At 40.6% G+C, this 18196-nt stretch overlaps 1 protein-coding gene across 2 annotated transcripts in view; it reads left to right on the top strand.

Annotated features, from left to right (window-relative positions):
- Window positions 1–18196, top strand: part of IL13RA1 (interleukin 13 receptor subunit alpha 1) — an 87399-nt gene that overhangs the window by 22382 nt on the left and 46821 nt on the right. For both annotated transcript variants that reach the window (XR_004539535.1, XM_033945372.1), the window contains exons 2-3: window positions 8875–9017; window positions 12170–12317. Coding sequence is in view for 1 of the 2 variants with exons in the window: in XM_033945372.1 (XP_033801263.1) it covers window positions 8875–9017; window positions 12170–12317 (291 nt within the window). In the remaining variant the exon portion in view is untranslated. The remainder of the gene's footprint in view (window positions 1–8874; window positions 9018–12169; window positions 12318–18196) is intronic.

Here is an 18196-nt window from a genome sequence, read left to right as displayed (position 1 = left end):
CTCCAGGCCCACTAGTGATCAAGGAGGTTTTGTTCATGGGTTGTTGGTTTGTTTGTTTTTTTTAAATCTTTTTTAAAAGTTGGATCTATACAGTGTCCAGAAAAAAAGGGACCCCTTGCATAGTTTTAAAATACTTTCCAATTGTTTAAGTATTTAGTATTACCTTTTGAAACATATTAGTATAATGTTAATTCATAGTTTCTGTTCAAAGTGTCCTCCTTGAACTATGACACAATCCACAAAGTTTTCGACACCACTGAACTGTTGGTTCAGTGGATTCTGGGATTTTATTAATCAAGAGCTCAACCGTTTTCTGAGCTCAACGTGCTGGAGCTTCATCCTATTGGAAATTAAAGTACTCAAAAATGTCTTGAATTTCAGGCAGAGGGTTCTGCTGCGGTAGGACGTTTTGGGATTATTTGGAAAAATGTTGGGGGTCCCTTTTTATTTGGACACCATGTAGTTTTGAATATTTATTTATTTCTTTCACTTGTGCGTCACACATACCTATACAAGCTCTAGGCGACATTACAAAGGAAGAAGGTAGGGAGGAGGACTATGGAAGGCAAGAAGAAGTGGAGAGGAGAGAAGCATGTAGAATATTTCATAGAAATTCCTAACTTTACAGATAGGAGCACCATCTATGTAAATGATATCTAAATGAATATTTGATTATAGGAAATTATAGGGAAGGAGAAAGGATTTTGGATTTAACTCATACTGTTTTCAGTGGTAGCTCAAGATGGATTACATTCATGTACTGTAGGTATTTCACTGTCCCTACAGGGCTTATCTAAGTTTGTACCTGAGACAACATAGGGGTTAAATTACTACTGCTACTACTATTTATCAAGTTTCAAGTTTATTTAAAATTTCTTATACCACCCAATCAACCTACTAGGTGGTGTACAAAATCATAAAAACATACTTTAGCTAAAATACAAATTTAAGCTGGCAAAGCATCACCAAACAGTAACAATAACTTGCGAAGACTTTTAAAACCAAAGACAAACAGGAACAAAAGGTAAAAAGGCAAGAACTACAATAGTCAAAGTAAAAGAGAACAATTAGGGAAAAAACAATAGGAGGGGCTGCTATAAATAATGTTGAACTCAATTGCCCTTAAAAGGACAGTTAGGTCTTGAAGACATCAAGAAAGAGAAATGGCTTTAGCTTCATCTTAAAATTATTAAGAATTGATTCTTCACGTAAGTAATTTGGGATACTATTCCAAAAAGAGGGGGCAGTGACAGAGAAGATAGTAGACCTCTTTGTAGTTATATACTTCAGTGACGGAATAGAAAAAAACGTTATTGGCTGTCGATCTTAGAAGAATTATAAGGGGTAAGAAGAGTATTAATAAATTCGGGTTGATTGTTTTGTCTGGTCTTAAATGTTAACAGAAGAATTTTGTAAGTGATTCTGTGTTCCACTGGCAACCAGTGGGCTTCTGTAGCGCTGATTGCAATCTAATTTGGACAGACAGGCAGGACATAGAGGGGTTGGAGAGTTTCTTGCAGAGAGAATGATAGGATAGACATAGGTACTTTTACTGTGAGTGGGAGTAAGGAGTTGAAAGCAGCCATACTGCTTTCTAAGATCACAAGGAACCACGGTGGGATTTGAAACAGGCTTCTATCATTCTCAATTTGCTGCTCTAAACCTCTGCTCTACAGATTATTTGCCATGTTTGCTAGCTATTGACTTCTCACAACCTCTCACTTAGCTGGATTTGATGTTTTCATTGAATTCCAAAAATCATGCACTGGATCTATTATTATTGCCTGGTTCACTGACAAGGGGTGGGGGGGAACTGCAATGCAGGTACCTCGATCTGATCACTTACTTTCCTAATGAAAGGTCCCTTCTTATCTCAACCAAGTGTGCCACCTTCTCTGAGGCAGCTGGCTTCTGGGGCAGGTGGGAACAAGAGTTTCGTTTTACCCTTAGACGCAGACACTTTGGAGAAGAAATTGAGTGCATGGAATCAATGTCTTAAATGTACAGAAGATGAGGCTTGCTCATTGCCGGGGATTCTGCCAGGTGCTTGTGACCTGGATTGGCCACTTGGAAAGAGGATATTGGGTAGATAGACTATTGGTTTGACCCAATATGGCTATTATGTTCTGTATATAAATAAAATAAAAAATCAATCAGTATGGGCCCCTATGATAAGATCACTGCAACACCAAAAAAGTGGAGAAAAAAAGACCTCAGAATACATGTACCTAAATTCTTCAGTACAAACAAAAATCATAGATTGTGTGGCGCAGTGGTTAGAGCTACAGCCTCAGCACTCTAAGGTTGTGGGTTCAAATCCTATGCTGTTCCTTAACCCCCCATTGCCCTAGGTACACTAGATAGAGTGTGAGCCCACTGAGACAGACAGGGAAAAATGCTTGAGTACCTGAATGTAAAACCACTCTTAGGCTATAAGTGCTATATAAATGCTAAAAAAATAAAATAAAAATGCAAATTGGGTTTTGGTCTCTGAAAACTCCACAAAATACAAGAAATAAAGAAATTATTCTTTCAGAAATACGGCTCACTTAAACATGAGGGTACTACAGGACCACATAAATCTCAAATCACAAAAATTGGTTCAGACTACGAAAAGCAAAATTGGTAGAAGGCAGTCCATAGTTTACACACAAGGTTCAATCAGCCCGACTCGACAGTTGGCCCTGTTTTACACAAAACTGTTTCAAGAGTCCAGGTGAAATTCTATTTTTAAAAAAAACAACAAACGGCTCACCAGACTATACAGGGTAATTTCTCTTTCTGTTAGCCGTTTGTTTTTTGAATAGAAGGGGAAGATTTTCACCTGGACTCTTGAAACAGCTTTGTGCGAAACAGGGCCAACTGTCGAGTCGGGCTGATTGAACCTTGTGTGTAAATTATGGACTGCTCTAAATGCTCACACACCTATGTTCCCTTCAAATTGCACCCTTGTGCACACCCACAGAGAAAGTAGACAACATGCTAACAATGCACTTACTGGTCATTTACATATTTGTGGGGAGTGAGTGGTGCAGTGATTAGAGCTATAGCATCAGCACCCTGAGGTTGTGGGTTAAAATCCCTCACTGCTCCCTGTGACCCTGGGCAAGTCACTTAATCTCCCCATTGCCCCAGGTACACTAGATAGAGTTTGAGCCCACCAGGACAGATAGGAAAATATGATAAAGTACCTGAATGTAAAACCACTTAGGATATAAGTGGTATAAATAAATAAAATAATAATAAATTTAAGATATGTGCATAACAGTGAACAAATATTGCATCAGGTGCTTCTTTTTGAATCATGGATTGTACCTCATGCAAATTTGAAGCCATTAGTGTTGCACCATCTAACACTTGTGCTACAAGCTTTTCCAGGCACTTGAATTCCTTAAAGGTTTGGAGCAGTGGTCTCAAACTCACGGCCCGGGGGCCACGTTCAGCCTGCCAGGTACTATTTTGAGACCATCAGTATGTTTCTCATAATCACAGAAGTAAAATAAAACAGTTTCTTGATCATATACTTCTTTAGCTATAAATGACAATATTATTATTAAGACGTAGCCAAAAGGAAAGATTTATAAACTATGAAGAGTTTAACCTCATACAAAATTGTAATTTCTATAATAAGACATTAACTATTTTTTCTGAGGCCCTCCAAGTCCCTACAAATCCAAAATGTGGCCCTGCAAAGGGTTTGAGTTTGAGACCACTGGTTTGAAGGATAAGTGTTGAAATTTTGTGCGTACTCCTGTCTGTCACTTTGAAACCCAAACATCTCTCCTTTGTTCCACGTGCATCTGTAGCATATCTCATAGATACAGAAAGTTGACAAAGATTAGCTACCTTAGAAAATTCATCGTCCAAGGCAGAAAGGTACTTTAGTTAGATTGTGAGCCTTCGGGACAGTAAGGGAATTTTTCAAGTACCTTTCTTATTTCTAATCTTAATGTATATTTTCTGTAAACCGCTTAGAACCTAACGGATGTAGCGGTATATAAGAAATAAATTACATTACATTACAACAAAGGCTGATTTCTGCAATTCTTCTTTAATTGAATCAATCACTGCAGCAACTGAAGCAATTGTCATATTTGAATATGGTTTGATGTTTCTGGGAAAGCTGTAGCTGTTTCCGAGAACTGACTCAAAAGTGAGTCGTGACTTGACAAAAACTGTAGCAGTTGCACATAATTCCCTCCGTTGAGTAACTGTGCAGACTCATCGTAACCTCGAAATGCTAGTTCTTGTTGACAGAGAAAATCAGTGGCGTAATAAGGGGGGGGGCCCCGGGTGCCATGTTGGTGGAGTGCCGGCACCCCTCCTCCTCTTCCCACTCCTCCCCTCGCCATGCACGTGCCCCCTTCCCCCATACCTCTAGTGGTTCACCGCCACAAGCAATAACTTCAATGTGTTCCTCATGACCGCGTCGGCTCTCCCGGGTGCCATGCATAGGAAGTGATGTCAGAGGAAGAGCTGCCGGGGTCGCAAGGAGCATGTTGTTACTCGGGGCAGTGAACAACTAGAGGTACGGGGGATGGAAGGTGGCGCGCACATAGCAGGGGGGATTGGGGTAGGAGCGGGAGGGGGCAGAGATGAGGGCGGGGGAGGGGCACCTCCACCCCAGTGGCCTCTCTTGCTATGCCGCTGGAGAAAACCACAATTAATCTCTTCAAATCATCTCGGTTTTTTTCTGACCATCTCATGTTTTCAGAATTCCGTCTGCGTTGTTCATCAAGTTGGAGATCAATATAAGACTGGCCAGACATTTTGAGCTACAAAGTAGCTCGTAGGTGTGCCTGAGAGCATTCATGCTTTTGGAACGCTTTTGTCAAATTATACAGTTGAGAAAATCCATTGTAGTTGCCTGTTCTTTTGTCAGTGTTGAAAAACAGAAATGCAGAACAAACAAAAAGAGAGAATCAACAAAAGCTGCAGTGAAGGATGCAAAACCAAAACGAAGAAAAAACTGCAGAAGAACGTACAATGATGCAGGCTAAATTTATTATATCAAATGGTTAAGTGTGGTTGATAATGCCTCCTTAAAAACAAACCAAGGGACCCGACAAGGTCTGTGTTTCGGTTAACACGCCTTCATCAGGGATCCCAGGTTGAGAGGGGATCAGATAAAAACGCAAACAAAAAGCTGTAAAAAAACCTGTAGCCTGTGCAGATACAAACACCGTAGGAGTTCACACACAAACTGCTTCTCGGTGTTTGTATCTGCACAGGCTACAGTTTTGTTTTGTTTCTTTACAGCTTTTTTTTTGCGCTTTTATCTGATCCCCTCTCAACCTGGGACCCCTGATGAAGACATGTTAACTGAAACAGGAACTGTGTCGGATCCCTTGGTTTGTTTTTAAGGTGGTATTATCAACCGCGCTTAACCATTTGATATAATAAATTTAGCCTGCATCATTGTACATGCTTCTGCTGTTTTTTCTTTGTTTTGTAAAAGCAGAAAGGCCAGTAGAAGAGTTTAAAGTAACACTTCCTGTTAACCACTCTGTTGTATCATTCCTACTTCTCTGGAAGTGGTAGACAAACTTTTTCATCCTGCATTAACTTAGGAAAATCTGGAGGGCTGCTTCCTCTTGGAAATAATACTTTGTTTTTCTTCAAAATTTAATCTAAAGAAAAGGCATTTTAATCGGATGTTGTACAATGTCTTCATCGTTTTCACTGATGCTGACGTGCGAGTGTTCTGTGGAGTAGCTGAAGCTTTCCATCCTGAAGTGCAGTACCTAAACTCTATTGCAAAGTCAAAAGAGTGGTCACATCAAATCAGATGACCCTTTCTTTTTAGTTATGGATTTCGGGGGGGAGGGGGGCTGAAATCTGCCCTGCTCCTGTATCTATTTAGTAAGTGGAGAAGGTGGTGCTGCAGATAAGCTTCTATATCAGGGGTGTCAAAGTCGGTCCTCAAGGGCCACAATCCAGTCGGGTTTTCAAGATTTCCCCAATGAATATGCATGAGATCTATTTGCATGCACTGCTTTCATTGTATGCTAATAGATCTCATGTATATTCATTGGGGAAATCCTGAAAACCCAGCTAGATTGTGGCCCTCGAGGACCGAATTTGACGCTTGTGTTCTATATGCTCTGTTCCACATTGATTCAAAAGGAGGTGGTGGTGGTGGTGATCTGTGGGTAGCGGTTTTGGTGTAGGGTTATCAGATTTTTTGGTTGAGAAAGAGGATGCGTTCTGCCCCCCCCCCCCCAACTCCGGACACACACAAACCTTGTCTCTTTGGGACTGCGTCTGGATGGCATCTCTGCAGGCACAGATGCAATATGATGATGCCGCGTGCATGTGCACATACATGTGACATCCGCACATGCACAGATGTCTTCCAGATGCGGCCTGATCTTGACACTTTTCAAAAACCCGGTTATGAAAAGCCATCTGGACAGTCCTTTTACAAGAGGACGTGTCCTGGTAAATCTGGACACCTGGTAACCCTATGTTGAAGGTAGTGGTTGACAGTTGTCTGTGCCAAACAAAAAAAGTTTAAGCAGTTACTACTACCCAGGATATAACACCACCTGTGCCCACACAATATTTCTTACAGAACATAAGAACATAAGCAATGCCTCTGCTGGGTCAGTGGAGCTCGGACTAAAAAGGACTGCGAAGAATTGCAAAGGGACTTGAACAAACTAGGGGAATGGGCGACGAGATGGCAGAAGTTCAACGTTGAGAAATGTAAAGTATTACATGTGGGAAACAGAAACCTGAGGTACAACTATATGATGGGAGGGATGTTATTAAATGAGAGTACCCAAGAAAGGGACTTGGGGGTAATGGTGGACATGACAATGAAGCCGATGGCACAGTGCGCAGCGGCCGCTAAGAAGGCAAACAGAATGCTAGGCATAATCAAGGGGGGGGGGTTTCAGTTGGGACACACCTGATGGATGATATTTATATACTTGACGCACTTCATTACATGGGACCTTTTGGTCTGATGCAGTATGTGCAAAATAAATTAATTAAGTGTAAACATCTGTATCATTAAAATCCTATCTCTACCCCCCCCCCCCCCCCCCGCCCAGTGAGACTGCTACTAATCTCTGCACAGAAATTCTGTGCATATAGAATACCACATCTCAGCCACATCCAAAACAATGGCAAAGTCTAAGCAAATACAGACAGACCAAAGGATCACAAATTAGAAATAAAAATTAGAGAATTACACAGTGACAAAATTCATCACCGTTCCCATCCCCGTGGATAACCGTGGGAAACCATCTTCATGTCATTCTTTAAGGAGTGAGGGAAGAATCAGAGTATGAATGGCCACAACCACTGACCCACAAGCTTTGCTTTGAAGAATGCTGGTGTAGAAGGACTGAGGTTGAAACAGACACTACAGAATGACAGTCTCTGGTATCCAGAGCAAATATTGTGATGTCATAATGCCTCATTCCACTAGTGCCTAAGAGCCAATCACATCAGTGATGTCGCAAAGGCTTCATTATCCTTGGCTCACATAAGAATGAGAGTATGAATGGCCACAACCACTGACCCACAAGCTTTGCTTTGAAGAATGCTGGTGTAGAAGGACTGAGGTTGAAACAGACACTACAGAATGACAGTCTCTGGTATCCAGAGCAGATATTGTGATGTCATAATGCCTCATTCCACCAGTGCCTAAGAACCAATCACATCAGTGATGTCACAATGGCTTCATTATCCTTGGCTCACATAAGAATCAGAGTATGAATGGCCACAACCACTGACCCGCAAGCTTTGCTTTGAAGAATGCTGGTGTAGAAGGACTGAGGCTGAAATAGACACTAGAAAATGACATGGGATTATTTCCCGCGGTTATCCGCGGGGACGGGAACGGTGATGAATTTTGTCACCGTGTCATTCTCTAATAAAAATATAAAGACAAAAATTGAACTGGGGACCCAAAGAAGTCCGATCATGTACCGTAACATAGGAGAAATAAAACCATACATTAATTTCCTCTTGTACTGGACAAAATACAAAGACCCCCGTGATGCAGATTTCCCAGAGCTAACATATTCCACATAATAAAATTCAAAATAAGGGCCCTTATGGCCACTATTTACCACTGTTTGGTAAAAAGGGGATGGATATACCACTTATTGGTGCAGTCCTCCCTTAGGCTCAAAGAAGAGCAACCAAAATGATTAAGGGGATGAAACTCCTCTTGTATGAGGGAAGGCTAAAAAGGTTAGGGCTCTTCAGCTTGGAAAAGAGAAGGGTGATATGATCAAGATCTACCAAATTCTGAGTGGCATAGAATGAGTAAAAGTAAATCGATTTTTTTACTTTTTCAAAAATTACAAAGACTAGGGGCCTCTTTTACAAAGCCTTGCGGCAACAGCCCCAAAGCCCTTTAAATCTCTATGGGCTTCGGGGCTGTTACCGCAGCAGCCAGCACTAAATGGCTTTGTAAAAGAGGCCCTAGGGGACACTCAGTGAAGTTACATGGAAATACTTTTAAAACCAAATAGGAGAAAATACTTTTTCACCCAAAGAATAATTAAGCTCTGGAACTCATTGCCTAGAATGTTGGGTTTTAAAAAAAAGGTTTGGACAAGTTCCTGGAGGGAAAGTCCATAGTCTATTGAGGCAGACATGGGGGAAGTCACTGCTTGCCCTGGGATCAGTAGCATGGAGTGAGCTACTATTTGGGTTTCTGCCTGGTACTTGTCACCTTGGATTGGCCACTGCTGGAAACAGGATGATGGGTTAGATGAACCTTTGGTCTGAACCAGTATGGCTATTCTTACGTTAATGTTTGCTGCTCGTTTTAATACTCTTTCATTTAAATAACCCCATCACTGCACAAGGTGTATTTAATTTGGTTTCCTTTTGCTATTTTTATGTGAACAGAACATCTCCCGCCTCCATCCAATCTTAACGTTTTTAAGGAGGATCGTTTCACATTAAACTGGACATGGTCCCCCTCTGAAAATATTCTTCTCAATCAAGGATGTAATCTTAAATACCGGAGTATGATAAACGAGAAAACCAAGGTAAGCAGAATGCAGTTACCACTATACTTTGTGGTCACGCACTAACAAATATTACTCTGTGGGCATCTGATTTTGAATTTAACCAAACAACAATAACACAACCCTGATGCAAAAAAAAAAAAATAAAGGTTGCTTATTGGATAACTACTGCTTCCCCTAGTATTCTCTTACCCCTTCCTTGTCTTGTCTTATATCCTCCACTGAGTCTTGCAAATTTTCTGTACAGACAACTTCTAAGTGACACAAAATACATATTTGATTCCACTGGAAAAGTGTCCAGCATACTGGTGGTATGAAAACAAAATAAACTATAGTGTACTAAAGGTGGGGTGGTCCGCTCTGGGTCCAGGTAGTTGAGGGATGCATGGAGCAGTTGCTATGCCATGGTCCACATGTGCGCAGCCGTTGGCTCTGCTGGCCCCCATTCCGGAACAGGAAGTTGACATCAGAGGAGCGGAGGACAGCAGAGCCATTAGCCATGCACATGCGGACCGCAGCCCTGCGATCACTCTACGCACCCAAACTGCCTGAAGAAGGAGGATGCTCCGGCTAGAGGAGGAGGGTGCTGAGCAAAATACGTCTCTGCCAATAAACACTTTTTTATAGACTTTTAAAGAACCCGCCCCACCCCCTTCCCAATTAGCTGGAAAACAAACACCTAAGAACAGAGGCCCTAATTCTACTCTAGCAAAGTAAAAGAAACCATTTTTAGCAACCTGTGAAATGTGATAATCCCTTTTGCGAGACTGGTACACAGGAAGGATTTGATATTGTTTAACTCCTCCTTCTTTCTAAAGTGAGCAACAGAAAATGAGCAGAACTAACTTTATTCACAAATTTTTCCAACATAAAAATACAGCATTCACTCCCTACAATGCTCAATAACAACATTCTATAGTTGGCTATATTCCACAAATTTTCCCCTGTCCCTAATTCCTCCTTCTAACCCTTGCTCCTTGTCCTCTACCTTTCCAAGTTTCTTCTCTTTTTTTTTTAACTAATAGCTTAGGTTATATCTAAATTCAGTTTTCCTGTCCATTGTTTCTCTCTCCACTATATATACGCAGACGTATATATAGTGGAGAGCCTTCCCCTCCCTGTTGCAGCATGTAATGCACGGGATATACGCCTAAGGCCCTGATCCTAATCCCCTTAAATGACATCACAAATGAAACTATAGATAACCTCTCACACACAATGATAGAAATTGAAAAATGGACCACCAGCTTCAAACTAAAACTAAACTCAGAGAAAACAAAAGTCTTTTTGGCAAGCCTCAACAACAAAATAACGAAAACATTGTTAAAAATAAACGGCCATGAATATCAAATCGCCAAAACCATAAAAATACTGGGTATCACTCTAGATACTCACTTAACCATGACTGACCACACAAACCTACTGGTGAAGAAATGCTTTTACATGCTGTGGAAGCTAAGGACTATTAAAAAATACTTTGACACAACATCATTCAGATTACTGGCGCAGTCGCTGATCCTATCTACCCTAGATTACTGCAACATCACCTACCTGGGTATCCCAAAAAAAACAGTACAAAAATTAAGATTAGTGCAAAACACTGCAGTTCGCATGATCTTCGGACTGAGAAAAAAAGACCACATTAGCCCCTATTACAAGAAATTACACTGGCTACCTGTGGAGGCACGAATACTGTTCAAATTTGCTTGTATCTGCTTCAAACAAGTCTGGAGCCTAGCACCTTCCTACCTGCAAACACACTTCACTCTACACAACCCCACACATACAACCAGAAACAAAAACATCTTTGCATACCCAAAGATCACAGGCTGCAAATACAAATCCTTCCTAGACAGAACCTTCATGTTCCAAGCAAACAGACAGCAATCCTGGCTGGGAAACCACATAAATAAAGCCAGACAGACCTACAACACATTCCGAAAATCAATTAAAACCGTTCTATTTGGCAAATTCCTTGCTTAATCAGATCACCTCTCTCAGGTACTTTTTTTTTTTTTTTTTTCCTTCCCGTTATAACCCCATTGTATTATGTAACATCTTTCTTCTCTCATGTATTCTTTCCCCATGCTTCTCCAATTCATGATGTAACTTCCTTCTTCTTGCATTTTGTAATTCACTGATTGTCCAGCCTTCTTTCTATGTGAACCGCCTAGAAGTCAGTTTGACTATGGCGGTATAGAAAAATAAAGTTATTATTATTATTCATAAGCCACAGCAGCGAGCCCCAGTGTAGCAAATGGGATGCAGCCCAGAGGAACTGAATGGGCAGTGCCACTTTGAGAGGATACCAGGGTTTGACCATGGGACCTCCCCACTGATTAGCCTGCTATCCTCTGCTTCTCCTTCGAGGGCACTAAACCCCCTTCAGCTAAATCCTTGACCACAAAGAAGTACTGGACCTACATTCTCTGCTATATTCCATCTTACCACATGTCCAGCACTGATATTGTTTATCTATTAGGCCACCCACGCCCATACCAGGTCATCCTTAGAAACCTGCCCCTCTGTGGCATCCAATTTCCCTGTGCTGCCTGTATTATGATTTCTTGTTCATTATTAGGGGTAACTTGTAATCTATTCTGGTGAGGCATTTGCTGTGCGGGAATCGCTACCGCAGCTTTATAAAAGGGTCCCCAAGATGTTTTCCATTCTATCCAGACACTATTTTGCCCCATCTCATAATCAAAAAACATAAACATCCAAAAAGCATCCTAAATTGGCACTTGGACGTTCAACTGCTAGGATGTCCAAGTGCCGATAATTGAAGCAATCTTTCTGAATGTCTAACGAGGTGGCCCAGCCTCTGTGCATCCATAGCATGAGATGGGCATGGTGGAGGCATGCTATGGGAGGGCTTTGGGTGTTCCCAAGGTCGGGTTAGGCATAGATGTCGTGCAGCGATAATCAAATGTTCTGTAAAACATCCTCGATGGAACTTAGATGTTTGGAACTAGACCCGAAGAAAAATGTTCTCACACTAGGTGAGAAGCCCTTTTGTCTTGTTGGCCCTTGGTTGTCTAGGGTGAACCTATTCACTCTTTACAAAGCTCAGCCCTTCAGCTCCACACACTCTTTCATTCTGTGTGTTCATTTGATTTGTTTAACAAGTTTGACTCGTGCAGTATTCTCAAACCCATTTTTTATCAATCTAGGAACGGAGCAAAAATCTTTGGCGTTCTGAGTACAAAAACTCAGACCCAAATGATGCAGTTTGTCTCAAGGTGAGAGCAGAATGTGTTGAAAGAAGCTATCCATATGGAGAGAGTCACTGGATAAAAAATTGTACATTACTTTCTCCAGGTAAAGATACATTTTTGAGGGCATATGTTTTGCTATATGTGATATGTATAAATGTTTGTATTGTATTATATTTTTTTAATGTATAGTTTATCCAGAACCATCGCAGTCAGTATCTCAACTTAAGGATCTGAGGTGTCCCTGACACTCCTGAGTACAAGGACTATAAAGATGTTGTTCAGAAGATCACTGTGAAAAAGTGGAGATTCCTCTCAGCACATGAAAGTGGAATGGGCACATCGAGCTTTGGGGCTGACTCAGCCAAATGTTGATAAGGATGTTGGGGTCTGTTTTCATAACTATTCCCCAAAAGAAGCTTATTTATGCAGCAGCAAGAAAGCAAGAGCAGATCTTTTGGGATACATTTGAGATTTCGGTTTTCACTAATATTTCCCCCAATAACACTGAGAAGGAGGAGGGAGCTGCACGAGTTCATAGCGGAACTGCCCTTAGAATAGATCCATTATCGTTGAACGTTTCCTTTTGGATTACAATTTAATTGCGATGGGAAAATGCATAGAGTAATGTCGAAGTCCTCAGCGCTGCAGACTCTGAAGTCCTTGGGAAGGATTGTTGAGGGTGATTTTACAGTCAGAACCTCCCTCATCACCTATTTTGCTACCAAGATGGCAGCGTGTGTCCGCTGGAAGGGGGAGTTTACGTTCAGTGCAAAAAAGGAATAATAAGACATGAACTTAATGAGTTGGACTGTTTTTTTTTTTTTTTATTAACCTGTTACTTTTTGCTTTTGGGTTTGTTTTGTAGGCAGGTTTTTTTATTTATAGACTAAAATTTTTAAGACTTGGCTAAAGTACAAGTCACAACTACCCACAACAGGTAATATAGAGAGGTACATGGGATCTCAAACGCTCACAGCTAAAAGCCCGATGTTTTTTTCAAGGCTAATAACTATAAAGTGAGCTATCATTGGTCCAATACACTCTCTATTGATATTTCACAAATGATTGGATTATCATGAACCCAACCCCTTCAGCAGTAATAAAACCTAATGTAAACCTCAGACGAGTAGAAATCAATATATAGAATCAACCCTCCTAAAGTACCTGTTCACACTGCCGGCGCTGCAAAATCACATTTACAAATTTGAGAAAGAATCTGTACGTTACCGGGACACAGTCACTACAGTGTCCAGCTCCGACTATGAGCCTGATCGAATCATTGAGGAAAATCATGGAATTTAAACCCCAGGAGAGCGTCTGACTTCACTTCCGGTCAGAATTCTGACCGGCATAAAGCGCTACATTATTTAAACACCCTGGGTTTAACTTAAATAATACTATCATATATGATAACTTCCGGGTGTCATTCACACAAACAGAGGCCCATAATGCCCTCTATAGGTTATATCTGAAGCAGAAATCATATGTAATCACTTCCGGGTGTCATTCACACAAACAGAGGCCCATAATGCCCTCTATAGGTTATATCTGAAGCAGAAATCATATGTAATCACTTCCGGGTGTCATTCACACAAACAGAGGCCCATAATGCCCTCTATAGGTTATATCCGAAGCAGAAATCAATCGGAACTCAGTGTCATTTAACCAACACAGCCTGAAGATAGCTTTTATCTAGAATATTAAAAATAAAAGTAAAATGACATCTTCCCAAAACTTGTTAGGTCAAAAAAAGATCTGCCAATTAATTGCTACATTTAGCCCCTGTGGTTATAAACTATGCAGGCGGTCGATCCATCTTTGCTCAATTTGTAGCAACTTGTACCTCTCTCTATTACCTGTTGTAGGTAGTTGTGACTTGTACTTTAGCCAAATCTTAAAGATTTTAGTGTGTTTCACAACAATTTGGATTTTTATTTATAGAGCCAGTTATATTTTTATTTCTTTCTTCTTCTTGTTTTCCATGGCTTTACGAGTAGTTACTTTAAATGTTATAAAGGTCTAAACTCTACTTTTTAAGAGGTAATGTTTGTTTAAAGAGCTTAGGAGACTATAAATGCCTCAGATGGTTTACTTCAAGAAACACATTTTAAAAGGCGAGGTGAACACCTTCTCCTATCTAAGGATTTTCCCCTTCAAGTGTTTGCTTCTCATCCTTCTAGGAAAATTCAAGGTACTGCCAGGTATCAATTTGAGCTCTTCATATGAATCTGACAGGGTCATTGTATAATTTTGTCAGTATTTGTGCCCAATGAGAACGAAAAGATCTTCTTTCTTAATCTGGAAAGACAGCTAACATCTCATTGGTGGTGATTTTAATGTTACTATATTTCTCCCTTTAGATAATATAAGTGCTGTTAGATATCATCTTCAGGATAGACGAGCACCAGGCTTTTATAGCTAATATGGGGCTTGTGGATGCGTGGAGAGTTTTTCACCCCAAAGATAAGCAATTTACTTTCTATTCCCATGTTCATGACTCTTACTCACGTTTGGGCTATCTCTTTGTGGACAAGCGGATTGTCTCTGGGATGACAGGAGCTGAAATTGATGTAATTACTTGGTCGGATCATGCTCCTGTTTCTATGGATTTTTTGTTTGGGTGTCAGGATAAACCTCTTCAATTTTGGAAGTTAAACGATTCTATTCTGGATTATGAGGAGTTCATGGTTGATGTGCAAGGGGTTATACTCGAATATTTTAAATGTAATACAGGCAGGGAATCTACCTGGGGAGTTATTTGGGATGGCTTTAAAGCTTATATTAGGGGTTTTCTGCTTAAATTGGCAATCCCGTTGAAAACATCAGAGAGAGCAGAAAGATGTGCTGTTGTGTCAGGAAATACAGCTTTGTGAATAGCAGTTTTTTGCTTGGAGGTCTACTATGCTTCTAGAACAACTTAAAGCACTGTGGGCTGATAAAGTGCATTTTGATTTGCTTATGGCCCAGCGAACTTTCTTTGAAGAGGGTAATAGAGCTAGTAGACTTGTTGCCCATCAGTTAAAAGCTAGACAATTAGTCTTTTATATACATATTGAGAGATTCTCAGGGGACTGTTGTGACTGATTCTCCTAAGATTCATGACTTCTTTTTTGCAGTTCTATCAATCTTTATATAGCTCAGAGGTGAGCCCTACTTCTGCAGAAATCACCTCATATTTGGTGGATGCATGCCTCCCTCACCTTACTAGCAAGCAGGTGCTGTTCCATGAGCATCCCATTCAATTGTTGGAGGTTCAAGAGGCTATTTCCTCTTTAAAAATGAGAAAAATCGCCTGGGCTAGATAGTCTAACTTCAAAATTCTATAAAAGTTTGCGAGGGCAGGTGGCTCCAATTTTGGTTGAGGTTTTTAATGATGTTCTACTGGGTGGTAGGCTGCCCTCTTCTATGTTAGAAGTTGGAGTGACTGTACTTCCTAAACCGGGGAAAGATCCAACTCTCTGTGGGTCATACCACCCAATTTCATTATTAAATTTAGATGTTAAAACTCATAGCAATCTACTAGTGATAATGTTAGAAAAACCATAGAATTAATCAGATATGCAAAGTGACAAGAGGTTCACTTGGCCCTCTTGGCTATTGATGTGGAGAAGGCCTTTGATAGGGTGGAGTGGCATTGTATGTTGTATATACACTACAACATTTTGGTATGGGCCCAAATTTTAGGAGTTGGATCATGGCATTGTACTCTGCCCCTACAGCTAGGATTCGAGTGAATAGGAGATACGCTGGGGCTTTTGCGTTACAGAGGGGCACCTGACAAGGCTGCCCCCTCTTCCCTTTACTCTTTGCTTTGGTCGTTGAACCCTTTGCAGCAAGGATTAGGAATCAGTTGCAGATAAAGGGAGTGACAGTGGCATAAGAGGAATATAAGATATATTTTTTTGCGGACAATATTCTCCTGACTGTAAGTGACCCTGCTGCTTCACTCCCCTATGTGCTCCAGGAGCTGAGAACATTTGGGGTTCTGTGGGGTTCAAATCAGAGCTTCTTAACATAAATTTGAATCCCTCTACTGTTGATACTCTTAAACAGGAACTTCCTTTTGGATGAGCTTACAACTATGTACATATTTAGGTGTTAAGGTGTCTGGAAATCTTTCTTCCATTTTTCAGCTTAACTATGGTAAGTTGCTTGTTGAATTGTCTGTGGCTTTGGATAGTTGGCATGGCATCAGTCATACGTGGTTGGTGATTTTGCAAAATGATGCTGCTTCCCAAGTTTTTTTTATCTCTGTCAGATTTTACTAGTTAGTTTACCCAGGTCAGAAATAAGGGTTTGATTATATTTGGATAAAATGTCCACTATGTATTGCTTAAACGATTTTGATTAGGAAAACAGCTGAGGGGCTGGGTGTTCGGATCTCTATCGATATTATTTAGCTGCTCAGTTACAGAACTTAATGGATTGGTATGCTCCTGCACCTAAGGTCTGAGTTCATATACAACAAGGATATCTGCCATCTTACTAGTGGGTGAAGGATATCTGCCATCCAAGTTGGGTGAAGGCAGCCGCCTTGTATTTTGTTCATTTCTGTTCTCTACTTAAGAAGTGTAGGCCGCCTACACTTCTTAAGTAGAGAGCAGAAATGAACAAACTGTTAGGTACCAAACGATTATCTCTTTGTACCCCTCTTACAGCATTGTATCTGTTTGCTCCTGGATGGACGACCTCACTTTTTACTGGTTGAGTTTGGTTGGGCATTCAGGTTCTTGGGAATTTGTTTGATGGGGGGGGGATACTTAAGTCTGTTCAGCAACATTGTGAGGAGTTTAACATTCCTCACTCTGACTTTTTTATTTATCTACAATAAAATCATTTGCTAATTACTTCCCCATATGGAAAATCTTTTGATTCTCCCTTATTTCCAATAGAAGAATTATTAATGGGTAGCCCTGGTCATAAACATTATATTGCTAGCTTTTACTCTGTGTTACAGGGGTCTAGTTCTAATAAACCAACTTATATGGTTAAGTGGGAGGCTGACTTGGGATAAGTGTTTTCTGACAAAGAATGGTCTTGTGTACATGATGATTCTTTTACAGTCTCTATCTCTGCTAATTTGAATGAGCAAGCTTTGAAAGTTTTGTACAGATGGTATTTGTCTCCTACTAGACTTTCTTTTTTCTCACGGGCATTGTCTCCTTTTGCTGGAGAGGGTGTGGACAGACCGGAACCTTTTATCATGTATGGTGCTGGTGTCCTCTTATTCAGGTTTCTTGGGTGCAATGTGCTAAAATGATGTGTGGCCTTCATGATAAGGCATATGGAGTGAAGTAGGCCGCTGTCTAGGCCTACCTCGTAATGGAGACTCCACACACTATATACTGGTTTCAATAGGTATACATTTATTAACAAATCAGTAACAGCTTACAATAATAAATCATTCAGCATATAATGGAACAGATGTGATCCTCAGGCCTGAGGGTCCTCTGATGTCTGTTCAGCTTACTTCTGCTTATAGGCCTGATTTTATACATTTTTTGGTGGTCAATACCACGTTAGCCTAAATCACATGATACATCTTTATTGGTTGTTTTTCTTATACGTCAATACATAAGTAGATTCATTTATTGGCTTATCTATTTGTGTCATCTTATACGTCTGTTCAGTTTGCCGTAAGGCCTAACCTTTTCCTGCAAATGTCCTTTTCCCCTTACCATATATGCAATTCCGAGTCCAAAATTCCTTCTCTGCTGTGGTAACACATGATATATCTTGCTAAATAATGTTCTTGAGTACTCTGTTTTGCTGACCATGAGCTGTGTTCCTCTTTGCATAATATCCGGCCAGGTGCCATGCATCGGAATTTAAGTCTTGTTTCTTACAAGTTTTTGCTTACCATAGCTAACTCAGAAACAGAACATTTCTCAATCACTATAGGCCAGCTGGCAAGTGGGTTATGAAATATTTTTTACAGTTCATATACTGATTTATTAGAGCAAGAAGGAGGGGAGGGGGTTT

This window comes from Geotrypetes seraphini, chromosome 5, assembly GCF_902459505.1.
Source record: "Geotrypetes seraphini chromosome 5, aGeoSer1.1, whole genome shotgun sequence".
Lineage (NCBI taxonomy): Eukaryota > Metazoa > Chordata > Amphibia > Gymnophiona > Dermophiidae > Geotrypetes > Geotrypetes seraphini.
This window is presented reverse-complemented; position numbering and strand designations above follow the sequence as displayed.